This window comes from Eschscholzia californica, unplaced genomic scaffold, assembly GCF_041429995.1.
Source record: "Eschscholzia californica isolate CP2 unplaced genomic scaffold, dmEscCali1.0.p SCAF_3, whole genome shotgun sequence".
Classification (NCBI taxonomy): Eukaryota; Viridiplantae; Streptophyta; class Magnoliopsida; order Ranunculales; family Papaveraceae; genus Eschscholzia; species Eschscholzia californica.
Genome location: NW_028238420.1, coordinates 42,996,163 through 43,022,134, shown reverse-complemented (window position 1 = coordinate 43,022,134; position 25,972 = coordinate 42,996,163). Strand labels below are relative to the sequence as shown.

The window sequence follows — 25,972 nt, the reverse complement described above, 5'->3', positions numbered from 1 at the left end:
TTTCCATTCTTTCTATTGGTTGGAGACTACAAGAATATGATAACTTCTGTTCAATTTTTGTTGGATTACTCTTTCCTTTTAAATCGAATATACTAAAAGTTCGCAATTTCCTGTCTGCATACAATTAAGAGATCATAAATCAATACAAAAATTTATTTTAAAATTTTATGTTCTCGACGCTGGAAGCAAACAACATTTACGTAAACGTTTTGTGATCATAGTCGCGAAAACCTTGACTAAATAACTAACACACCGTGTGGGAGAGAAGATCAGGACTTGATCATCCATTATGATAGTATTAGTCGCAGGATGTCACCCGCGTACTAGAATGGTTTTTTGTTTTCTCCAAACATTGATTCTTCTCTTCTACATCTGATATTTAGTTGAATGACATTTTAATTAGTACTTGTTTTTGCTAGTTCAGTCTCACTTGAGATATAATTTCTTGATAAGAATATCTGAATCTGACCCAATATGTGATGAGAAACTAACGAATTTTACACCTTCACATAAAATATAACATAAACTAGGAGTCGAAATGTTAGGTTATTGGAATTGAACACGAGTGAAAGAGATTTCGCTAAAGAAAAAGCTTTTATCGCTGTATTTATAGCTTTAGAGAGGTCAAAGGGTATTTCGTTTTTGCTAGAATCTCTTATGTTAGAGGAAGTAAAGTGAAAATTACCACTTTCTGGATTTCAAGATAGTAGGTGATCAAGTTAGCGATACTAGATTGGCGTATATTATGCATATGGTGAAATGTAGGAAAGGTATAAGACATTGAGGTCTTGAATAGGTTAAGCTATAGGTATTCTCAACTCTATAATCAAAATTCACCCAAAACAAAACATACCCAAGTACAAATTCAACACAAAAAATCACAAATTGAGCTGAAACAGATACGATTAAACAACGTCATTCTTTTTTGTGTTTGTTTGAAATCATTTAATGAGCAGTTTTGGAGATATGGAGGTGCACACCTTTGTTAAGTTCTGGGGACAAGTGCTGCCACAGCCAACTGGAAAATATATATATTTCTCTCTCGCTAATTCTTTCTATCTCTCGAATACTAGCTCTCTTACTCTCTGTATACACATCCGTGATGAGCAGCGGCCGGAAAAACCTTTCTCCGGTGACGGTTCATCTTTGATGTGGGGCTAACAAAAACTTGGTAAGCGGTCAGACCAAGTCAAGGAAGTGTGCGCATGATAAATATTGTCTTGATCAATTTTATTATTATGCAAAGATGTTCAATGGGGGATTATATGTGATGAGGTTGGAACGAATCTAGGAAAGAAATGTTATTCTAACACAAGAAAATCAATCAAAACAAATTTTATTCCATTACTAACAAATCATTGATAAAAACCAATACTTAAATCAAGAGTCCTTGACCTCTGAATCTAAAACAAGAAATCAATTGCACATAATAAAAATCTATAGGAAAAAAACTAATGCTGCACTAAACAATAAAGTCAAAGATATTTTAGCAACGTCAAGTGATGATCCAGAGTTCCCACTTGAACTAGTACTACTTGGTCCTTCAGTTGGTGCCACCGAAATAGTATTAGGTGTTTCTATTGAAGGTGGAGTGGTCATGGAGGAAAGTGGAGTTCCCATGGAGGAAGGTGGAGTAGCGATGATGGAGGGTGGAGGAGTGGCAGTGGTGGAGCGTGGAGGAGTGGCAATGGTGGGTAGAGGAGCAGCGGTGGTGGGTGGAGGAGTGGAAGTAGTGGTGCGGTTAGTACCATTAACATTAATGAATAGCTTTTGGCCAAACATACAATGTTCACCAACAGTACAGATATAGAAGTGAGCACCAGCTGTGTTGAGACGAATAGTCGAAGGACTAGTACTTAAAATCGAACCACCAATTGGGATAGACTTAGTGTTGCAAGCATCATAAGCAGCCTTTGAAACTTCAGCAACAGTGTGGACTCCTGGAAAGTTGAATAGAAGAGTGTCTCCGACGACGAAGTTCTTGGATGAAGCCCAAGTAGAATAAGCATCAGATGTTGAAGGTATAGTCCATCCCATCTCCTCTCCGACTGTATGTGTATGCCCAATTGCACATTGCACCAAAGCTGCTACAAAGATCAAATACCCAAACAGAATACTCATCCGACAAGCCATCTCTTGTTCTTGAATCTCAAATTCTCTCTATAGCTCTTGAGTCTCTTTTTCTCTCTGCCTTGAAGTGAATGAATGGAATAGGTGAGGGGAGTTTGGTATTTATACAAACATTAGAATCCTAATACTAATTGAATTTAGAAAGTCAAACATAATAGAAAACCCTTTCCTAGTAACTCTCGGACTATCTCTTTCTAATTTCTATACTTACGTGAAGACATAAAATAGTCACTAGGTAACATTTTGGGAAACTTCTATAAGCGCCCCCTGCAGATTAATTTCCAAGGAGATCCATAATGCAATTTTTTGGCAAGCGTCTTTAGCAAACGTTTGGGGCGTTTTTCAAACTTCCCACAAAGTTTCTTTTACTATTCCTTCTTTGTTTAGATCAAATATAATATGAATAAGAGTAAGATTTTGATTACATCATTAGATAAACAAGAATATTTTGTTGTGCAGAAAATCAATAAACATAATGACATTTACCTAAACGTTCTGTGATCAAAGTCGCGAAAACCTTGACTAAATAACAGTATACATATTTACATAACTTATAAAGTTTTGCAGAAACAAATAACAAACACACCGTGTGAGAGAGAAGATCAGGACTTGATCATCCATTATGATAGTATTAATCGCAGGATCTCGCCCGAGTACTTGAATGATTTTTCAGTTTCCTCTAAACAATGATTCTTCTCTTCTCTCGACCAGTTCTACATCAAAAACAAAAACAAACACATATCATGCTTAGAAGTAGTTGAATCTTTGACTACTAACTTATTATTGTCCAAGTAACTTTGAATGATTAACATGAGCTATGAAAACGAAAAATACTACTTAGACCATACCCTTACCTTATTATTGTTAAGTTTGTGGCGATCTAATTAATAAGTAACCGGAATTTAGTGGAGAGGACCTAGATATTATTTCAACAATGCTACTTCGCACTACAAAAAGTGGCCCAACGAGGCCAAATTTGTACATGAAGTCAGCAATTATTACCTCAGGATTCCAAACGAACGGGTTTGTGTTATTGTAAGTTCGTATACGGAGTGTGTAAACATGTTGTAACAGGTGCAGAAATATCAAATATAGTATCGATAAGAACACTATCCTATTGAACTAATATTATTTTTCTTCACCATTGTTCCTCTAAGTTTACACTCCTTACAATCCAGGATTGCACAAATAAAATAAATCGGGACGCATGATTGTGAGCTAGATAATATTGAGGCAAGATTGAGGTATTGCAGTCATTTTTATCTGAAAATGTTTCGGAACTTACTTCAGCAACTGCATTGAGCTTGTCTCTAACGTTCTGAAGCAGTTGGGAGAGGTCACCGTCCCACTTATAGAACTCCAATTCCTTCTTGTCCAATATCTTCTCAGACACCTAAAAAGTAAAAAAAAAGAAAATATGTATAAGTCAACTAGACAATTATGACATGCATGAGAAAGAAAAGCCTTATTACCTTTTTTCCGATCATCCGACCACCTGCAGTGTGGGCAAAGTACACATTGTAGAAGTGACAAAGGAAAGCTTGAGGATCCTTGACAGACAAGTCCTCAAGATACTGAGAGTATGAAAGGCCAGAAGAAGACGGATCTGGAATGGTGTGACCTCTCTCTTCGAACCACTTCAAATCTTTAGCCAATGCTTCCGACCTCTCTAATCCTGTATTTCTAAATTCAGCATCTGAAACCAGAGAATCTATACAGTTAAGCAAACTAATGGACCATATCGATCTGCTTAAATATTAACTCAATTCACAAACTGAACAAATTGATCGAATAAACAAACCTAATCATACTTAAGGAAAAAATATGAATACTAAAATACTTTTTTAACTTTCCAAGAAGACTATGCTCTAATAACCACAAGTGAGTTCATCGCTGTACCGATAAAGTTTCTATTACAACTGAACCTATGTCAGCTTAATCAGAATAAGGTTGAAAGGCTTGTTAACTTGATCAACTAGTAGCTTTCCGCTCATAATCGACTTTTATCTGGTTCTTACCACTTCGAATTTTCAAAGAACTAAGAACTTGAGCCAATACGCTTTTATTGCTCATTAGGGTTAGAACTTGAGCCAATTTAGAGAAGAAAAATTCTGTTAAAAATAATGATGTTCAAAGAAAAACCATATTAGTATAATTAGGCCATCGTTTGGGGAAGGCATTTGGACTTCTCCATCTCTGCTCTCCAGACTATTCGTTTGATTTGATTGAACTTCTAGTCTTCACAAACACAAGCTACGAGTTGTCTTTAATAAACAACTACCCATAGCTTTACCTATTCAAGACCTAAATGTCTTATACCTATTCGACATCTTACTATATGTATAATATACTCCAATCCAGTGTCGTTAACTTGATCGCATCACTATCTTGAACTCCAAAAAGTGGTAATTTTCACCTTACTTCCTCTAACATAAGCCATACTTATGCCAACAAAACTACCCTTTGACCTCTCTAGAAGCCAGAATCGCCCATGTTGGATCCCAAAACCTAACATATCAACTACTAGTTTATGTTAATTTTTAAAGGTAGGTATAAAATTTGTTAGAGTCTCATCACATATTGAGTCAGATCCATATATTCTTACCAAGAAACTATATCTTGAGTGAGATTGCGCTAACAACAACAAGTACTAACTAAAATGTAATTCAAACTAAATACCATGAATATCATCAATACATATCAACTTCTAAGAGAAAAAACAGATTCATATCCATCTTCAACAATCAAAATTTAATCCAGACCCCAATTCCAATAAGAGAACAATAAGTAAAATCATTTTTTTTTCATCTCAACTCTATAATCAAATTTCACCCAAAACAAATCATACCCAACCCAAGTATAAAATCAACACAAAAATCAAAAATTGAGCTGAAACAGATACGATTAAGCTGAATTTGAAAGCTTACATGAAGGATGGGGAGCTTTTTGAACAATTGTTTCAAGGGTATCATAAACCCATTTACTATCAACTAGAAATTGAAGATACCCTTGAATAGTCGGTTCCCATTTCATCAAGGGTTTCTCTTGAGGTTCCCTTTCACCTTCTTTTGATTGATCTTTTGTGTGCAATTTCATTGCTACAAATCTCATTTCTTCCACAAACCCTTTTCCTTCACCTGGGTATCTCTTTTTCTGTTTCTCAGCTGTAGTTGCAGAAATAACAGCCGTTTTCAATCGATTACTCTTGACAAGAGAAAACTTTTTGTTTAACAATTTTTGTTGGAAACAAGGGTTTCTGAGTGAGACATAAATGGGATTGGAGTAAATTTGAGTTCTTTGGGGTTTGAATTGGATATTGTTAGAGAAGAGGTGAGATTGAGATATGGGTGTTGTGGAAGCCATGAAAGAAGATGAATTTTAGAGAGAGAAAGTTGGAAATTTTAAGAACACAAGCAACAAAGAGAGAGAGAGAGAGAGAGAGAGTAGGAGAAAGTCAGAGGTGTATGGGTTGCCTTCACTACTCTGCTTTTCTATCTTCTTGAAGAAGAAGAAGAAGAGTAGAATACTCTAAGATATAAGAGAGTTTGGTTATCTTCTTATTGTTCACCCCATTATAAAGAGGGTGAAGTACTTTTCCTTTACCATTATCCCTAATTTTCTAGTGTGGGGGATTAACCATTATTCTTTTGTTAAGAAAACCATGAGAAAAATAACAAATCTTTTTTAAGATGAACTTAAAATGGTAGATAAGGTGCTCGAGTGAGTGAGTGAGTGAGTGAGTGAGTGAGTGAGTGAGTGAGTGAGTGAGTGAGTGAACTTATCATATTCTCTATGCACAATGGACAGTTATATACTTATATATGTGAAAATTACGTAATGTCTAACCACAACTGGCCTCTCATCTATCGTGACCAAATTATATCTTTAAGTAGTTGTTTATAAGTTATTACGTAATTGTTCTACAATAGTCATTTATTTAACAGGAAATTGGGTCGGAGGCCCAATTTCATGTTTTTTTTTTTGTCAAAAAGACAAGTTATCTTTTTGTCCTTTTAGGTTCCATATATAGTTTGGAAATAGGCTTGAAGGACAATTCTAAAAGCACTCCCATTTCTAATGCTGAAATTACCTTTGTAATCTTAGCTTGCGAAGCTTTGCAAACTGGTTTGCAGTGCTTTGCAATCTGGTTTACAGAGCTTTGCAAACTGGTTTGCAATCTGATTTACAGAGCTTTGCAAACTGGTTTGCAGAGCTTTGCAATCTCGTTTGCATTACTTTGCAATCTGATTTGCCTTGCAATGACTTTGCACACACTTTGCAATCTGGTTTGCAGAGCTTTGCAAACTAGTTTGCACTACTTTGCAATTTGATTTGTCTTGCAAACTGGTTTGCAATCTCGTTTGCGAACTAGTTTGCATTCTCGTTTGCAAACTAGTTTGCAATCTGGTTTGCAATAAGGTCAGTTTCGTCTTTTCCCTTTATTTAATTCGGTCTTCATTAGTCAATGACTCATTACTCAATGACTCTTCTACGGAAAGAGTTAATATAATGAATCACTAAACCATTAGTACTTGACATATTGTATTATTATCCGTCATCATTTTGCAAAACAACCAAGAAATAATCCAAGACTTCCCTAATAGGGAATCAAAACAAGACCTTCCACTTCCTAATCCACTTGACAGTAGATGTTAGGCCATATATAAACTACTATAATTTCTTTGAGAAAGATACATCAAAAGGACATTGTTTATTGTAAATATAGATTAATACATGCTAGTGTAGAGCTATGGACAAAATTAGGGGACTAAACTCTGAAGGGAAGGGTATGTTGTCACAATAATAAATGTTCATGCCAGTGATTGTGTACATCAAAACCAACCTTGGTTCTACCTGGAAACACCATTTTTTTTGTTGCAACTTGCAAGACCTGAAAACACCATGTGTTTTTTGTCTGCCATGAGCCACACTATTCGAGGACCTTCCAATTATAGTAGGTTGTTTGTGAGCAAAAGAGACGTTTTTAACATTTATATGGGTGCCTTTATAACTTGCCATTATAGTATACTCCCTCAAAGTCATGTTTATTGGTGGGGGGGGGGGGGGGGGGGGGGGGGGGGACTAAAAGAAACAAAGAATGTAAATCATTCAAAGATTAAAATACTTCCACTAGACCATTGTACCTAATCTTGATTGATACAAGAACACAAATTATGTCTAAGAAAATTGGTTGAAATCAAACTTGAACGATGGGATTTTACTTCTGATTCTCAATTAGATCTAGCCATATATCTCGAGCTTTAGCTAGACTCCTAGATCTACCTTTTTGGGAACCCTATCACCCTTGTCAAAACCAAGAGAACTAAGGTTGTATTTATGCGAGAATATTAGATATACTATAACCTTAACCTTACAAGTAGAAATTATTTAAGAGAAAATGCAAAAAGAATTACACCATTACTACTTAATTAAGATCATTCAAACTTTCAAATCATATTCTTTCATAATTATAAGAGCATTTTTAGTTTTTCCTCACATTTGGTTCAATTGATTTTAGAACATATTTTTCTAATCTCACCTTGTGATCCAGTCTTAACTCCGACGCTACTCAATCTTATCATAGATTTACGGAACTCATGATCGAATCTTAACCCTAATAATCCTCTAAGAGTCCCAGCGTAGTTTCGAACGATGTCACGTGTTGTAGCATCACCCCAAAGTCTTTGATCAGATTCCAAGACTCCATTACCATCTCTAAGGTTCTTGAAGAAACTAACGTCGAATTTTGATGGGGTATCTTTGTCTAAGGCGACACTTTTGGAACTGTCGCCATTTGGTGGACAAAGTGATTGAAGTGTAGACATGAATGCTTGGTTTATGGTTGGGTCTGAATTTCCTGTTGCTGTGAAATTGTAGAGGCGATATCTGAAAAATAAACAATCTGTTTTCCCTATTGTATGCGCTCCTGCATAAAAATAAATAGTACCCACGTTTACAATTTAAACCCCAAAAAATATGAAATCTCAAAAATAAAATCCAAGACAAAACCGTCAAAACGAAAAACTTTTGTAGTAACTCATGATTTTTACGGAGGTTTGGTTTCTAGTACACGATGTCAGATGACTATTATTCATTTTCAGTGTTTTTCTTTTGTAAATAAATCATCTCATTCGTATTAAGTCGTACATAGAGCTGCATATAATAGTCTGATCAAATAGAAAGAAAATATATATACCAACGAGTGTGACAAGATCTTGATCATCCAATCCTTTAGCTGCAAATTTTTGTCTCTGAACGGCTATAGAATCGGCAGGGGATGGTAAATTTGAAGCTTCAGACGAGGATGAAATTCTACCATCTCTTCTTCCTGTTGGAACTGACCAACTTGGACCGTCGCTCTTCAATTACATACAGCAACAGTATTTTTCAATACCGTTAGCAATTACTAATATTTATCATTACAACCTCTTACATAGATATACTTAAAATGATCAATCATGTAGGTTTTATTAATTGGCTTACCAGATCGACAGAATCACGAGCAGCTAAAGCTAGTATATCGGCACAAGAGACAACTCCAGGACACGAGGTTTCTAGTTGTTTTTTCGCATCATCGATTACTTCAAACCCTCTCAATCCAAGATTTGGCAACGCATTTCTCTCTGTTGAAGAACCCGTTATTAAAACTGAACCGTCACAACCCTGCCCAACGGTTAAAAACAATGAGTATTGTCACTTTAGCAATAGTTAGAGTCCATAATCGCTAATTTAGATAATGGTTAGTTCTAACAAAACACGAAAAAAAAAAAAAAAAAAAAAAAAAAAAATGTGTTCGGAGATAATTATCTTGGTAGTGGTTTAGGCTCCCAAAGAAGGAAAATTTAAAAATGTAACAAAAAATAGTAGAATCGAAATATAGTTGTATTTCTCACAATAGTATGCTTTTGAATACAATAACCATTTTTATGAAAAGTAACCGATATAATAGAAAAACGACAGTTAAGCGTGATTTGCCTCAAAACGTAAAGTAACGTAACGGTAGATACGTTATTATTACAACATAAGATACCTGAACAAAACAGTCATGAAATTGCATTCTAAGCAAAGCAGGTGCAATAGTAGGATCCATATTGAAATGAGTTTCAACAGTAGACCTAACTATATCCTCAGCTTTTGGACAAGTTGATGAATAAAACCCATTTTTCAATCCACTCTCTTGACCTTCAATCCCTAATAATAAACCACTATTCATCATCAACAAAATCACTATAAAATAGTGCGTACAAATGTGAACCATTTTGAAACACAAACTTTTCTTCAATATCTACCTATGTGTTTTGGTATTCCTAATTGGTACTCCTTGTTAGAAGAATTTGTATACTCACTTGTGTATTTATAGTTGAATTTGGAGAGATTTTTCTCTTTCTCTACATTCTTTTTTAGTGGAGATGAGGAGTTTATCTATCCTTTTTTGACTTTCAAATGTGAATGTGTTGATTTGAGGTGGATTTCACTAATGAAAATTTTTATTTGTATGTAAAGGAAATGTATAGAATTGTGATAATGGAATTTGCTTTATCACCTTTTATTCTTTTTATCTTCTTTTATGTTTTTGTACCATGATGAATTAATGAGTCTATTGCATTTCATTTGTTTCGTTTTCATTTTTTCCCGTTTTCTCTTTCTCTTATAGATCAGTTCACACTAAAGTCTTAATTGTAGCTACTTGTTAACACATCAGCTATATGCGGAATGAACATTCATTAATACGACCTGTTAGTATTTGTTTAAAAATCTACTGATTAATCATCACACAAACAAAGTATGTGCCTTTTTATAATTGTCATTATATCATATGGAACAACTATTTATTAAATATTTTTAATAAACTAAATCTTAATTTGTTTATGGCTAATGTGTGTTTGTTTTTGTTGCAACTTGCAAGTGGCTAATGGGTGTTTTGAGTTTTGGTATGTGTGAACTAAGAATTAAAGTTCTAATCAACCAATAATGCAAGCTTGTAACCTAAACCCCACTAAGATGCACTTGTTACTCTGAGTTTAGGTCCTCTAGGATCCCAAAAAGATAAAAAGACTCCCATCTTGTCCTTGTCTGTTCAAGACATTTTTTGGCAAGTTCAACAAAAAAAAAAAAGGACATTTTTTGGCACATTAAGAGAAAAAATATTTCAGATGTGATTTTTAGAGAAAGCCCCTTAATTTTAAAAAATTTAACTTTGTATAAAAAAATAATTGTTTGTGACAAAAGAGATGTGTATCTAGTATTATTCGGTCGATTAAAAAACGACTAAACTAAACTATAAGAAAGGTAAGCTTGCCAAGGTCATACTAGTGGACAATTAGTCGTTTAGCACTCTCCAAATAAGTTACGACATTCTGGTATTTTGCACATATGTTTGATGTTTAAAATATATATATATATATATATATATATATATATATATATATTAAGAAATAAATGTTATATGAAACTTTTTATACCATTGTTCCTGATTAGATACACCACCACTTTACTTCTTTTACAAATATTTTTGTCATATGAAGAAAGACAATTTTGTGATGTCCCGTCTCCATTAAAAGCTAATTTTTTTGGCCAAGTACAGGAAATGCTGATGCCTAAATGTTATTATTTGATGAATGGAGTTACAACTAATCTTTCAAGACCATCTGCTCGTACTTATCTATTGTGTGAAAATGTTTATATGTTTCCAATCAGGAAAAAGGGTTGATATTGCCCTAACTGGCTTTTAGAAGTGTAAAAGAAAACTAGGAATACACTTGGCAGCAATAGATGGAAATTTCAGGAAAGAAAAACTTCTTCATCGTCCCGATCTGAATCCCAATCTGACTCATCTGAATCGTCAAACTTAAATTGACACAAAATCAGCCTACATCGTCCATTCATCAAATCATCCTAAGTATCAGATAAAAACAAACATTTTGAAATCTAACTGGATTTACTTTTAGATGTAACTTAGAGAAAAACAAATACTAATAAGATCACTAGCAAAAAGGAAAAGAGAAGTAGAACTAGGTATATTATAACATTTAATAGAGAATCACTTGAACAGATAACCACTTGTAAGAGATAATCCCCCCAAGTGAATAAGAACATGGATAATCAAGATTTGAGCATTTTACAGTTATCTTAGTTTGATGTCTAAATGTCCGATGGATTCAACCAACAAACTTCCAATTAGAGGAATCTCTCTCTCTCTCTAACATACACAATCTGTGATCTCATTGTTACTAGATGCAACCAACTAACGGGCAAGTAGGGAAATTCGCCATTCCTCAACCTCGCGTTTTTCTTTCTCTAACTCTCTGCAACCAAGAAACACCCGAAGAAGATGCATGTTCCACCTTCACAGAGCTCTCCTGATTGCATTTTCAGCAAACACGTAAAATGATTCAAGTCTCCTCCAATCCAGTGCTCTTTATTGGTGGCAGCGAAAACACGCTTACAGTTGAACTCCCACTTCTTATCTCCTTCAAAGATCTCAAAGCTGATAGAGTACTCTTCATATATAAACTCTCAATGTACTCAATTTCTTCAAGCCCTTTTCTTCCTCCTCGAATCAGGGTTTCTTTCTTAGTATCTTTAGGTTTGGTATTGCTATCTTTATCCCCATCGTCTGTCTCACTCGGAACAGATGGATCATTGTTCAGTGGGAAGAGGTGGTCGATCATTAGCTCACATTCTTTAACAAGTTCATTAAGCAAGTCTGTGGTATAGAAGGGTTGTTGCAATACCCTCTGAATAAAGGGTAAGCGGATTAGTGCTCCTGTCCTTTTGTCGTATTTCTTCAGTATCTTCACCAAACCTGTTTACAACATATAACCAGATACACAATTTAAAGCTCTACGGATAATATAAGTATTGTCACCAGAATCTATTCTACTAACTATTACACAAATAAAACTTTGCAAATATTCACAGCACACAATCATTGACAAATATCATGTACTTATTAATAGTGTCTATAAATACATCACTCCACCAAATTTTTTAAAAATAAGGCCATCTTTTACAGGTTCTTTCTGTAAGTGCTTGAATTGCACCAAGATTATATCTTTGGTCATAGAACTAAATAAGCCACTAAGAAACCTTCTTTTGCATTCATGTGGTATCTAACTATTCGCCTACACGGCTACACCTTGTTTTCCTTTTTGATTGAGAAGTGAGAGAAAAGCATTTAAAATCCAGAGGTGGAGCCACTTGGTCCCAAAACTATGTGAACTGGGAAATAGGGAAGTGGCCATAGTGGTATATGGCTAGAGCTCTGCGGGAGTTGTCTCAACTTGAGGCGAACGAGGCCACGTAGAAAAGACTCTTTCCCCATGTCTAGGCCAGTGAGGTGTAACATTTCTTACCATGGTCCCTTCTCATAACTACGTGCAACCTAAGAGGAACATCAAAACACAAAATGTTTAAGTAACAGATTTTTACCTCCCCACCCCGCCCTCTTACTCTCATTTCAAATTTTGCTACCTTAAATCTAATGAACCAGTGAACTTAGGTGTCCATTTTACAACCTTGTTCAATATTACTTAAACAAACAAATATAAGATGAGCAGCATTTCATGCCAATTTAAATAATAGATGTTTGTTTTTGTCTGTATTGTTTCAACTCATAAGAACCTTTTGTATCATACAAATCAATCTTCCTCTTCTCTAATTACCCTTATATATCTCACAAGTTCTCCTACTTCTTCAGACCTCCTGCGGAATATCAGAACTTCCAAAACTGAAAATTTTTTGTCCTAACCTCTTTAAATCAAAACAATTAGGAAGGATGAAATGAGTTCTAATGGAAATTTCGATTATCAGTTTATGTTATGATGGAATGTCACATTGATAGAGTCAACAGACAAGAGCATTTGGGTACCACCATGCTGAATTATAAGTTGCATTAACTTCATTTTATATTTGTAAGTGAAAACTTAGAACTAAAACATTTACAGGTATGTTAAATTACGCTTTACATTCATGAAATTTGGGTTAAATTTGCATAGAATGAAGCTTCATGATTCAATATCGTTAACAATACCACAAGGTTATGACTCAAAAGAGCAACAAAATGTTTAGTTTTTCAACACGATTTCATGCACAAGACTTTTCCCCTAATTGCTCCCTTCTAAAGACTGATTCCTTAGAATTAGTAATTGCAAATTCCATTGACAATGTTATCATATAGATAATATTCTACCCACTTCTTAAAAGTAGAGAGAGAAAATGTACCTGTATAGTTAAGGGCACTATAATTCTCTAACAAAACCATCTCTCCATGAAAATCAACAATTTCCTTTCTAGCTTTAATCAACTCTTCCTCTGATTCCTTTGCCATTGCAACTCTATCCTGCAATTCCTGCACACCCAAAACCCATTTTTATTTGATTACCATTTTCTTGAAATCCTTTATGGTAGAAGAAAAGGGTCTCCTAATCTTCAATTTTACCCCAAAAGAAAAATCATTTTCCCATATGAACAAAAAAAACAGCATTTTTAATCCTAAAAGTGAACAACCGATAAGAACCCATAAGAAATTAGAACCAAATTGGAATATTCCACTGTATATTATAGCAACATAATCTCATGGATTGAAAGAAAAACCCTAAAAATCTAAAATTCACAGAATATAAGTAATATGCAGACAAAAAAAAGTGAAGAATTGTAATTACCTTCAATCTGATTATATATTCTTCTTCCTTATCAACAAAAAACCAATTAAATTTCTCAAGTTCAGCTTCTAATAACTTAATGAAATCAATTTCTTCTCTTGTCATCCCTTTTAATTCATCTTCACCAACAGCCAAAACATCTTGATTAACTAATCTACGTCTTTTATTAGATCTTTCATCACCTTTGGGGTCAATAAATTTCAATCTTTTCTTCAATTCTTTATACGATAGAAATTTATCTCCCCACTCAGGTAAAGTTTCTTCAATCTGATTACTCAAACTTTTCCCAAACTTCATTTCTTAATAAAATTAGAATTACCCTTTTCTAATAACACAAAATCTTATAATGGGTTGGGATCCGATCTGATTAGTTAGGTGAAATTGTGAGGGATTCAGACGCAAAGTGAATGAGATCTGTTTGTTTTAGAGATAGAGAGAGAGAGAAAGGAAGAAGGTTAGAGAGAGAGAGAGAGAGAGAGAGAGAGAAGCGGTAATGGGGAAGGGAGAGAGATATAATTAGGGTTATTGGAAGAATATTCGATGGAGATATACTTATCTATAAGAAAGGACATTTTGAAGAAGAAGTTTTTATTCGATTTTGTTTTTTTATGGATGGCCTTCAATCTTATCTACTTTTGTGCTGTCGGTAATAGAAAATTTATGTTGTCTCAATCTATGGCCACTGTCACTTTTATGTTGTATCCAAAGCCATCACCACTCAGGCAACCACCGCCCCCGCACCCCCACTCCAACCACGTAGAGCCTGTCAGTTGCATGTTTGAGTTGTTTACTCCGTTACTTAAGAAAAGTGAGTTACCGGTTCAGATACAAGATACTATCATTACAGGTTGGACGATTAGACATCCAATCCGTAATCTTATCAGTTTAGAGGATTAGACATCCAACTCGCAATTCTATCAAAACCACCATTGAATTTGAACCTTGAAACATCACCACCCACAAGTCCACAACAAACTAAAAGAAGTTTTATTGTCCACCTCTATTTGAGTTAATATGACATTTTGGTTATTAGTGTCTTCAGTATTTGCATGATCGTTAAAAGTGCACCTTCTCAAGTACTTCACCCATTGTCCACCACTCTTTGGTGCAACGGTTGGACACCCCTCTTAAGCCCATGAGGTCGTGAGATCGAGTCTTGTTGGAAGTAGTTGCCATCAAGATTTATCCTATGTAACTTGGGCTATAGAAAATGTAATAATTTGTCCGGCTTTAGGCCTCTTTGTTGTCGGGCTTTAGGCCTCTTTCATTTTCGGTTTCAATTAGGCGGTTATCGTGCTTGTAAAACTAGGGTTTCAATGAAAACAGGAAAGAAGGAATTGGGGATTTTCGAATAAGCTGAAAGAAGGAATTAGGGTTTTTCTATCCCTTTTATACTTAGGTCATGAATAACAAATATGACCTAAGTCTTTGTCTAAGAGCACTCGCAACAGTCAAAGTATTTTGACTTCAGTTGAGTCTCTAAAAGCAGCCACAAAACTCTTGAAGACTTTTCTATAAAGGCAACCTGCAACAAGAAGAAAGTTAGTTACTCAACTAGATTTCATAACAAACTTTTTCTGTTATTTGTATTTTCTGTTTTTCCTCTTTGATCAAGTATAAAAGCAAATCAATGTAATTGAAACAAGTATTGAAATAAAATAGAGCAAATAGAGATTTCTTACAGTGCTTATTACATCTTCATGATGCATGAATGCCTTGTAACGACTCACGTAGATCGTAGTCAAATTCTCAAAAAAAAAAAAATACTTCACCCATTGTGTTTGACTTTGACTCAAAATCTTTAAGTTTAAGGTTGATCCAATTTTGGGACACAAGATTGGTTCAGTCCTACGATTTTTAACGGGCGAGACACACTTTTCCCGTCATTTTGTTCCGTTATTCATCAACCAAAATTTAAAATGACAAACTTTATTTTTCTTTCTATGTTCAATTCTCTTTGCGGTATTTTTTTGAAGTTGAGATTATCTCTTAAATTCTATCTTTTCTTCTTTTTGGGTTAGCGTTACACAATAAGATCATATTGTTTCTTCGGACTAATAATGTCGGGGATCCTACTTCTTCCATTTTCTTTATTCATTTCCATCTCATATAGACCACTATTGGTCGGCGTCCAAGTTCTTCCATTTAGCTTTTCTCTTTATCCTCATATTTACTATAAAAAATTCATCCCTTTCTTCCAAACAAAAAAAAGGTTCCTCTGCGCTACGCCCTTCCTATTCCCGTTCCCTGCATCTGGGGGAGGGAAACTCATTCGCCAATACATAAAGGGCTCCTATATAAGAAGATAGTGCGCCAAGACCTCGATAAAACGTCGTAAAGAAGAGTAAGTTACTTGGAAAACATGCTTGAGAGTATTTTACGATGAGTTTAATAGTTCAACCAAGTATTCTGTGTTCAAATTTTCTTGCAGTTGTTGAATACTCGTGTCGAAGATCTGAATTCTATTGTCAAGAGATTCATGTTTAGTGTTCTTTCTTGTCATAGAGTTACTTGATTGAGGGAAATATAAGGAAAAAGCAACAACTTGTGCTAATGAGGAACTTCTTGCCAAGCTGGGGCACGAACCTGATATAATAAGAAGCTTTAAAATCCAATTTAAGACCATTTCACTGTCTTCATTGAGGTCGAAATTCAAAAAACTAACCATGATTTATGATATAATACAGGAAGTCAAGACAAGATTAAAAAAACATGAAAAACAAACATCTTCAGAAGCCTCAGAATCATCACTCAGTAGGAGGTTTTAACCTTATCAGTCTTTTGATTCTGTCTCTGTATTCTCCACCATGAATAACGACATGAACAATTTTAGAATACAGACACTAACCAATATGGCATCGGCACAAGGATCTTCGTGAAGTTTTAGAATAACTAACCTATCAACAATTCATCAAGAGCGCTTAGTTGGAACTTTTCCACATGCATTTTTTTTACCACCATGGTTATAATTAACAAAGATCACTTCGGAAACTTGAGGCAAAGACAAAACAATAACCAAATTCATCATATGAGTAATTCAACGAAAAAAAAAACCTATATAACTTTACTAGCATTTTTCTATGCCAAGTCTTTGGCATTGGCAGCTCGAATAAGCTTATTATGATTATAATATTCTCAAGTCGAAGAGAATTACGCCTTATAGACTTACAAGGAAGTTCATCATACTCATCTTTCCCTACTACATAGATGCATACATCTCCTGGTATCGTGTAAACAATGTCAACCAACGACCTAAAATACGTAAATAGCGCAAGACAAGGTACATACTTACTTGTGTGAAGCAACAAATAGTTTTTCACTTTTGGTTTTTGAGATTTTCCGATCCTATAGCTTAAATAAGAAAGATCTCCAATGTAATCACTCCACTGCCAGAACCCCCATGACAGCTGCCAATATAACAAAAATGGTACTTCGGATGAACTGAACGATTATGATTGGTGAGTTTAAGTTGAATGATCATTAAAAGAAAGTCAACAAAAAACTGAGATAATGACAGAAACAGAAAGAAATAAATCATGAGTAGTACTTATTCGACACACCGAACTCTATATCTAACTTCTCCATCTCATAACTTAGTAAAATTAGTACTGCAAAATGCAAAGGACAAGGTTATGAGGAATGGTGCAAATCAAAGAGAAGTGAGACCACCATTCTGAAAATTAAATAACTTTGAGTATCAATGGGTTTAGAAAAGAATTGTGCACTTCTCAAGGAGTCGAATAGTCGATAATAGCAAGCTGTATAGTGACCACGTTACCTCGATAATAGAGCAAATTTTTAGAAGAGGCGAGACGAACCAAGCTAGTTTTACTATTTCGTTCGTCTAGTTCTTTGCACTATTTGTTCACTTGACAAAATAGTTGGCCTTCAAATTTATTTTGACGATACTTTTTTCTCCTTATTCTAATCTAACTAATCTAAGACAAAATCCTTTCCCTTTACCCGATTCAATTCCATTATCATATGATATAGCATGATATTTAAGGGTTGGTTTCCTTTACCCTCAAGGCCAACTAGTCGTGTACCTCGAACACCACCTAACAGAAGTCCCCGATATCCCCGTCAATCTCAAACAAGCTCAACTAATTGGCTCGTGTTTATAATTTTACAGCGAAAATTAGATATTAACAAAGTATATAGACAATAGATATATGTTAACTAAACATTCTCAGACCCATTACCAAACTAATCAAATAAGGCAGATTCATATAATCCTGGGTGATTTTTTTGTCGAAATCTCATCAACCCAAACAAAAGCTAGACATGAAACCTAATTATTTTTAACTAGGTATATAGTTTACTATGATCTAACAATTCAAACTCTGCACATTTGAAACTATAGTAATAAAGAAAACACTATAGAATTGCTGATGAGTTTTTCTTCTTAGGAACCAATTCATCAATACAAAGTTACTTCAGTTAATTCAAAAGATTTTATAAATCAAACAAGTTATACAGAAATCACAATACCAATTGAACTAATACACACTTGACTTTACCATTTAATAAAGTATGAATTAAAACCCTAGAATCATAATATCAATCAAAATAGAGATTACCCATTATCGTTCAACGAGGATATTTCCTTCATATATACTACTTCGTACCAGTTTTGTGAAATTCACATTGCGATAATTTTAGTCCCACATTGAGGAATACTATACAAAAGGGTTTCAATATAACCTACTTTCTGGCATCTATTATCGCCGAGTTCAGTAACGAGAGCTTGTAACCTGAGTAGGGGCTATAAGATGGTTGAACACGGGTTGAGTTTACTCGGTAGGGCCGGACGGTACTGAATTGGATCGCCCGTTCCAAGTTGGGAGTTGGCTCACCTGAATTTGGCGAAGGCTGGGCTCAGTTGGGCTTTAGAGTGGTGGGTATTGCGTCAGGCTGGCTTCACAGAGCAGCGATGACTACCCGCTCTTGACAGTGGAAGGATTACGAATCATGGCACCTCTGATCCAATTCACCGAGTCAACACACCTCATTGAACAACCATCTTTTTTTTCATTTGACTTGCATATAAAATATGCTGATAACTTTTAGGTTCTGAAACCATCACCTTAACCACCAGGCCAGCGCTTTGGGGAAAGCTAAATAGTTTTCGGGGTGTGAAATTTTAAAGGGAATATGTAGAATTTTAGAGATTTTTCGGGGAATAAATTTTAAGGGGAAATAAAAAAAAACATTCCACCTCACCTCAATCTATCTCCACCTCACCTCACTCTATCTCCACCTCACCTCACTCTCTCTCCACCTCACCTCTTTGTCTTCTCCGATTTGTGAAAAAAAAAAATTTGAGAAAAAAAAAATCACTCTCTCTCTCTCTCTAGAAACTCCGGCGAAGGGAAACTCCTTCGCCGGAGTTTCTAGAGAGAGAGTGAAAAAAAAAAAATTTCTTTTTTAATGGTCGCCGGCCGGAAAATTTTCCGGCCGGCGACTAATCGGAGAAGATAGAGGTGAGGTGGAGAGAGAGTGAGGTGAGGTGGAGAGATAGAGAGCTGAGGTGGAAAAGTATTTTGCTTTCCCCCTAAATAAAATTGCCAAACAAAATTGACCAATTTTTGACCAAGTCTTCACACCCCGGAAACTATTTAGCTTTCCCCAAAGCGCTGACCTAACCACCAAAGCCACCACTACGGCACCACCACCAAACCATTACCACTGTTATACACTAAACTATGTGCATTACCTCCACCATAAAAACTATCATCGCCACTGGCAACAAGTCTCGAGGAAGGTTTGTTGCCGACCTCTGACGACTCATATTTGTCTTAATGGTGCATTTTGGTCATCGGTGTCTTCAGTTCTTGCATAATCTTCCGATTTGTTACATAATCGTTAAAAGTTCCTTTCTCCAAAACAGATACTTTCACCATTGTGTTTGACCCAAAATCTGTCGGTTTAAACCAACCTTGGGACAACTAAACCAACTTTATGCCCCAAGATTGATTTAGTCCTACCTATCGAAAACGAGCGTGAAACACTTTCCCCTCGTATTCTTTAGTTTTTTTTCATCAACCAAGTATTATGTGTCCAAATATTCTTCCAGCTATTGAGTACTCGTGTGGAAGATCTGAATTATTTATATTCTCAAGAGATTCATGTTTGGTGTTCTTTCTTGTCACTTAATTGAGGCAACTAAAAAGGAAAAGGCATGAGAAGATAAGAAAAAACATGGAAAACAAACATCTTCAGAAGCCTCAAGATCAGAACTTAGAAGGAGGTTATAACCTTATCTGATCTTCCGTGATGTTTTAGAATTGTTGTGATGACACTTGAAATTTATGCATATAACTAACCTAAGACACGAACATACTTTTCCATACTTATCGAGAAACAGGCGCTTAGGTGGAACTTTTCCACATGCATCTTTTACCACCGAGGTTAGAACGAGGATCACTTCGAACACTTTTGAGGCAAAAGACAAAACAAGAACCAAATGCAATATGTGAATAAGTTAACAAAAAAACATACAACTTTAGTAGGATTTTTCTTTGCCAAATCTTTCGCATAGGCAGGTAGAATAAGCTTATTACGATTATATTCTTAAGTTTAAGAAAATTACGCCTTAAAGAATTACGAGCTAGTTCATCATACTCATCTTTCCCTACTACATAAATCTCCAAGTATCGAGGTAAAAGAATACATCTCAAGGAGTCAAATAGTCGGTAATAGCAGGCTGTATAGTAACCGAGTTACCTCGATAATATAGACTTTCAAGTGTTTTGACATAACTTCACAAGGTCTCTAGAGCATATTCCTTGAAGAGGCGAGAGGTGGAACCGACTCAATTCCTTTTATCTTACTATATAGCATAATATTCAAGGGTCCGCTTCCTTTACCTTCAGACCATCTAGTCGGTACCTGGAACACCACCTATCAAGAAGTCTCCAATATCCATCGATCTCCAATGCGTGCAGCTAATCGGCTCGTATTTTTATCGTTTTACAGCGAAAATTAGATATTTACGAAAGTATAGACTATATAGATAGATATAAACAAGGCACATTCAAATAATCCTGGGTGATTTTTTTTTTAACTAGGTACAGACTTTACTACGATCTAACTAATCAAACTCTACACCCTTAAAAAAAAATTGTTGAAGTTTTCTTCTTAGGAACCAATTCAACTATACAGAGTTTGCCATTTAATATGAATTAAAACCCTAGAATCAAAATAAAGATGACCCATTACCGTTCCACGAGGATATTTCCTTTCACAGACTTTGTCCCAGTTTTGTGAAATTCACATGGTGACTTTAATTTTAGACCCACATTGAGGAATAATATGAAAATAGGTTTCAATATAAACTACTTTCTGGCTTCTTGTATTGCCGAGTTCAGTAACGAGAACTTGTAACCTGAGTAGGGGCAATAAGATGGTTGAACACGGGTTGAGTTTACTTGGTAGGGTCGGAGGTACTGAATTGGATCGCCCGTTCCAAGTTGGGAGTTGGCTCACCTGAATTTGGCGAAGGCTGGGCTCAGTTGGGCTTTAGAGTGGTGGGTATTGCGTCAGGCTGGCTTCACAGAGCAGCGATGACTACCCGCTCTTGACAGTGGAAGGATAACGAATCATGGCACCTCTGATCCAATTCACCGAGTCAACCCACCTCATTGAACAACCATCTTTTTTATAACTTGACATTTCACCTGACTCCTAGTATTTGTTCATCATCCGAATTTAGCGAAGTGAGTCTGATAGAGCCTATGGACAACCCAAACAACCATCTTTTTTTTAACTTGACATTTCACCTGACTCCTAGTATTTGTTCATCATCCGAATTTAGCGAAGTGAGTCTGATAGAGCCTATGGACAACCCAAAATCCGAAGGTGAGATTGTCTCAATACAAAGTCGTTTAATCTCATGTCATAAAAGTTAATCCATTAGTGTTGCTCTCTTGAGTAGCACGTAAAGGTGTTAGGTGCCCTCCTTTTGGATAATGTAAGCCTGAACCCAAAGCACCCGATACTCGATAAACGCGAAAGGTTTGATGGACTTGTACGCGTTTTGGACTCTAGAATTTTAAAAACTACTCGTCCGAGTCCCCCCAGCCCAATTTGTCACCACTACTCATACGCTCTAGAGCCCATTCAAACTACCTGTTAGCCACCTTTACCAAATTTCGATCTAGTGATCTTGGAGTGATTGCATAACCAGCTGACCAAGCTTTCATGTGGTTTATGCACATAGATGTACATTTGTTTGGCTTTTACAAATACTAAATTGTGTAGACCTCTGAAATAATATCTTTTCAATAAAACACCACCTAGATTAAACGGTAGATCAAAACAATATTCACTAAAAATATTGACAAGACTAGAATTGACCAAACATCAAAGAAAAGGGTTAAAAAAGATACTTTAATACTACTTCCTTTTCAGCTTCTTGCCATCTTTTCTTTTATAATTTCCATGAACAAATACTAATACATATCATCAAGGTAAGTGAAATACATATTGTGATGGATATATATTATTTTTTAAGTAGCTCCGAGGGCGAACTCTACTCCTATAACCTAATTCTTGTTCTACTCGGGCGTTCGAACTATTAGGCAAGTTAAATGCTAGGTGAAAGTGTATAACATATATAGATATATATGTATATATACGAAAGGCACTCTTTTATTGAGGAAACTCATTTGAAGTTGAAGGACTAGAACAATTCCTGCCAAGAAGCTCTTCTATCATTTGTAATGCAATTATATTTTCTTCACTCGCTTCACTTTTAGCAACAGTTTCATCTGTTACCAAAGATACTTCTACCAAAACTTGTTCATTCAATTTTGGTTCATTCTTCTTCCCGAGTTCAACAGTCATTACCCAATTAGAATCAGAATGAGACCCAGCTCGTTTCTGCCAAACTCCGATTCGTGAATTCTCTGTATCAAGTCTGAGACAAGTGAGAGAAGGCGATAGAGTCTTACAACAACGCTTGAGTTTAGCATTAAGTATTGTTGAGAGTGCAGTAGAAGATGATGTTGTTTTTGGGTTATTATCATCTGAAGTTTTTAAGATAGGGAAGTTGGTTTTGGCATTTCGACCGCTCATTATTATAGCCGCTTCATCGTAAACGTGAGCTGCTTCCTCTGCAGTGCCGAAAGTTCCTAACCAAACCCTCCTTTTCCTATCGCCAAAAATGAACCATAAAATTAATACGTAAAAAAGAAGATTTGTTTTAAGATCAGACTCGATTGGAGCTATACCAACACTATTCTAAGGAAACAAAATTTTATTATGAACCATTGCAATTACGAAAAGACGTACAACCAAAACAATGTGCAATTAGTCAATTACCAAAAAAAACGTAAACTGAAACAACGGTTTTCCACTCAATTCAACAGTTTAAGCTATATAATTGCATATAATACGGTATGTTGTAGAGGAGAGCTTACAGTAAAGGATGGCGAATTTCAGAAACCCAAGAGCCCCAATGTCGTTGCCTGACGCCTCGGAACTTCTTTGTTGGTACCATCTTTTAGGTTTAAGACTTTTTTTCTACGTTGGTTTGTTTCAACAGAGATATTATAAGAGCGGAGGAGTCTTAGTAAGCGTCGGTGCGTTTTGTACTAGGTAATGGGGTTCGATGGATGGTATAGATTTGTCAATGGAGACTATTTTTGTGTATACAAGTTTTAGGGACCACTTCAAAGTTTGTAGGAAAATGGTTCTTTTATATTTCTAAATTTTGGACAACGAAAACGAATAAAATATTTGGGCCGTTAGATGTGACAACTAACACGATTCATAAATAAAAAGACGGTACATCTTAACTACCCTTACTAGTTTTGATGAATAGATGCTAATTTCATGAGTCTAAATCAATATTTAAGAACCAACTATCACAAACAAATGGTGATTTAGATAAAGGGCTTTAACTACCCCTTTTGTTTGATAAATTACCATTTATTTCATGAGTCTAATCAGTAATTAAGAACCAACTATCACAAATTAATGTTGCTTTCAACAAAGGTCTATTTCCAAGAGTAAGTATTTCTTGTAGATTTTTTTAACATTATTAATCTCACTAAGAAGATAATATTCATAAATCGTTACTTTTTATTTTAGGGTCAATCAAACATTAGACGCTATCATATGTTTTTTTTAAGCAGCAACACACCAACTGATTATCGGTGTGAAACCAAAATCGTCAGCGGACAGCGGGTTAGATGAGTTACTGACAAATGGAAAAACAACAACTTTGTTGTACTCGTGGGATTTGGTTTCTAATTTAATGCGATCTACTTTAACATCTATTATCTAGGTTAGTTTAGAATTAACTTTGATTTAATGAGGTGACATGCATTCAAATGAATAACATACATATGGGTAAACTAGTAAAATACAGCTACCCTTTGTCGGACTTGTTGTTAAACCAATGTAGGTAGGGACCAATTTTAATATCGGTTGTCGATTGAACACGAGAGTAGAAGAGAGATTATATTCACTACTAGGCCACAATGGATTTGAGAGGCCTATCCCACACAATTGTGAGTTAACATGCACGTTTGTGTAAGCGTCTCACAAAAAAAAAAAAAATTAAGTTTATACTTTAGCCATTACATGATTTAAATTTTAGTTTTGACTCGAGTTAACCATATATAATGTCTGTAATAAGTTCAATATTTAAGATATCATATCTGGTTCACTTAGTTGTATATTGTATTTGATCAATGGATGGAATCCTTTCCCACTCTTCCTCATTTTAATAAAGTTGTAATATAAACCCCTTTTCTCTCAAAAGATTTATTTGTTTCCCAAGCTGGGGGACCTCCATCATTAGTGAAGGTTTCCTTTTTCTCTCTAGGTTAAAAATTTAAACATCCATTAAAGGAGGTCCATTAAGATGATAGAGATGAGACAAAAGGAAACAAAAAGGGGAGATCAAAAAGAGAAATGTGACTTAACATTCTAATGATGATACCACCAATTTTTCAGGGTCCAAAATATGTATTGGGAAAAATTGAAGACTAAAGGGCTGAGTTGGTGAAAATTTTGGGATGTACCTTAAGTATTTTTGGAAAACTATGAGAATCCAATCCGATTAGTTGTTAGCACCTTAACTAATATGAGGGCGTCCGCAGAAGGGTGCGACTTATGCAGTCCCACCCGGACCTTTTACCGAAGGAGCAGTCGTTTAGAGCAGTTTTCATTCATTATTTCTTTGTCATAGAAATAAGTTATAACACGTCTGATCTTCGTGGTAAGTCTACTGGACATATCTCACTCTCTTCTTTTCTGAATGGTTCATTTCTATTTTCTTAAATGTCATCAAAGCTTATTATTAGGTCAATAACATTAGTCTAATGGGTAAAGAAAGCTAATTATATTCTCTTTCTTAATTTCCTTCTTTTTATAATGAAAATAGCTTCTGGCCTTTTTTAATCAATAATGTTGGAACAGTCAATTAAAAGTTCATGTGGAAGAATAGTTTTTTGGGTATAAAAAGAGAGATTCGTACTTTCTCTAAAATTTTGCTGCATCATTTTTAAAGCATATTTAACCTGAAGAGTTGTGAAGTTGGAGGGTCTCCAAGTGTAGTCATAATATCTGTCATAGAAATATTCCATACAATGCCCAATGTTGCCATATATAATTACCTAGATGTCTTGGTCAATAGTTAAGATTTTTTCATATGATGATGTTTTATCAAAATAATATATTCGACACAATCATTTTCCTCATGAAAGTAAATGAACTACATAGTGAATATGGTCAGTTTGATCATCCAAAATTTTAAGATATTATAATTTAAATGTTGGAATCGGAGCCAATTTTGGCTCGACCCGACTTGTCAAACTCAGAAACGAAACGCACCATTGCGTTCGTCTCGTCGAGCTCTACAATTTAGAGCCAAGAATCACTCAAATCCGATTCCGGATGAATGAGAAATTCAAGGTTAAAGTTTGAACGAAGATCGGTTGAAATAGGTACTAAATCGTCAAAGAGGACAAGTTAAAATAGGGACCGTTCAAGCAAAGCGCGCACGTCCTAATCTGGACGGATGGCGTTCAATGCGCGGGATTTTGCATGATCCGACGGTCGCGCAAATGAGTGGGCGGGATAGCTTCGGGCCGAGCGCAGAAGCGTTGGATCCTGGCGGATCCAACGGTCCGCGCTAATCCCGTGTCGGGCAAGGCACGGGATCCCAC

The 25,972-nt window shown here is 35.4% G+C and overlaps 4 protein-coding genes and 2 non-coding genes across 6 annotated transcripts; 2 read left to right on the top strand and 4 right to left on the bottom strand.

Moving 5' to 3' along the window:
• Positions 1-2,525: 2,525 nt before the first annotated feature.
• Positions 2,526-5,922, bottom strand: TED4 (Plant heme oxygenase (decyclizing) family protein). The gene is made up of 4 exons (XM_086672687.1): positions 5,058-5,922; positions 3,603-3,826; positions 3,416-3,523; positions 2,526-2,843 (listed from the first exon to the last, which is right to left on the bottom strand). Exons 1-4 carry the CDS (start codon positions 5,491-5,493, stop codon positions 2,751-2,753), a joined length of 861 nt encoding a protein of 286 aa, XP_086528813.1. The 5' UTR covers positions 5,494-5,922; the 3' UTR covers positions 2,526-2,750.
• Positions 5,923-7,517: 1,595 nt separating this feature from the next.
• Positions 7,518-9,485, bottom strand: LOC147550543 (peroxidase superfamily protein). Its single transcript, XM_086672684.1, has 4 exons — positions 9,161-9,485; positions 8,614-8,793; positions 8,327-8,489; positions 7,518-8,056 (listed from the first exon to the last, which is right to left on the bottom strand). The coding sequence occupies exons 1-4, from the start codon at positions 9,386-9,388 to the stop codon at positions 7,635-7,637; spliced, it is 993 nt and encodes a 330-aa protein (XP_086528810.1). The 5' UTR covers positions 9,389-9,485; the 3' UTR covers positions 7,518-7,634.
• A 1,647-nt stretch (positions 9,486-11,132) lies between these two features.
• On the bottom strand, positions 11,133-14,517 carry LOC147550542 (SPX domain-containing protein 1-like). Its single transcript, XM_086672686.1, has 3 exons — positions 13,794-14,517; positions 13,354-13,480; positions 11,133-11,935 (listed from the first exon to the last, which is right to left on the bottom strand). Exons 1-3 carry the CDS (start codon positions 14,088-14,090, stop codon positions 11,523-11,525), a joined length of 837 nt encoding a protein of 278 aa, XP_086528812.1. The 5' UTR covers positions 14,091-14,517; the 3' UTR covers positions 11,133-11,522.
• A 4,002-nt stretch (positions 14,518-18,519) lies between these two features.
• Positions 18,520-18,820, top strand: LOC147550541 (signal recognition particle RNA). Its single transcript, XR_015239116.1, has one exon.
• A 2,332-nt stretch (positions 18,821-21,152) lies between these two features.
• On the top strand, positions 21,153-21,452 carry LOC147550540 (signal recognition particle RNA). Its single transcript, XR_015239112.1, has one exon.
• A 746-nt stretch (positions 21,453-22,198) lies between these two features.
• SHN1 (Integrase-type DNA-binding superfamily protein) lies at positions 22,199-23,354 on the bottom strand. Its single transcript, XM_086669392.1, has 2 exons — positions 23,216-23,354; positions 22,199-22,947 (listed from the first exon to the last, which is right to left on the bottom strand). The coding sequence occupies exons 1-2, from the start codon at positions 23,293-23,295 to the stop codon at positions 22,446-22,448; spliced, it is 582 nt and encodes a 193-aa protein (XP_086525518.1). The 5' UTR covers positions 23,296-23,354; the 3' UTR covers positions 22,199-22,445.
• Between the last annotated feature and the right edge of the window lie 2,618 nt (positions 23,355-25,972).

Coding starts and splice junctions, on each gene's coding strand:
- TED4 (XM_086672687.1), bottom strand. CDS start 5,493: ATGGCTTCCACAACACCCATATCTCAATCTCACCTCTTCTCTAACAAT. Junction 3,524..3,602: donor GTCGGATGATCGGAAAAAAG/GTAATAAGGCTT, acceptor TTTACTTTTTAG/GTGTCTGAGAAGATATTGGA. Junction 2,844..3,415: donor AGCTCAATGCAGTTGCTGAA/GTAAGTTCCGAA, acceptor TTTTTGATGTAG/AACTGGTCGAGAGAAGAGAA.
- LOC147550543 (XM_086672684.1), bottom strand. CDS start 9,388: ATGGTTCACATTTGTACGCACTATTTTATAGTGATTTTGTTGATGATG. Junction 8,490..8,613: donor CTCGTGATTCTGTCGATCTG/GTAAGCCAATTA, acceptor ATGTAATTGAAG/AGCGACGGTCCAAGTTGGTC. Junction 8,057..8,326: donor AGATCTTGTCACACTCGTTG/GTATATATATTT, acceptor ATTTTTATGCAG/GAGCGCATACAATAGGGAAA.
- LOC147550542 (XM_086672686.1), bottom strand. CDS start 14,090: ATGAAGTTTGGGAAAAGTTTGAGTAATCAGATTGAAGAAACTTTACCT. Junction 13,481..13,793: donor AATATATAATCAGATTGAAG/GTAATTACAATT, acceptor TTGGGTGTGCAG/GAATTGCAGGATAGAGTTGC. Junction 11,936..13,353: donor TAGTGCCCTTAACTATACAG/GTACATTTTCTC, acceptor TGTTGTAAACAG/GTTTGGTGAAGATACTGAAG.
- SHN1 (XM_086669392.1), bottom strand. CDS start 23,295: ATGGTACCAACAAAGAAGTTCCGAGGCGTCAGGCAACGACATTGGGGC. Junction 22,948..23,215: donor GAAATTCGCCATCCTTTACT/GTAAGCTCTCCT, acceptor TTTTGGCGATAG/GAAAAGGAGGGTTTGGTTAG.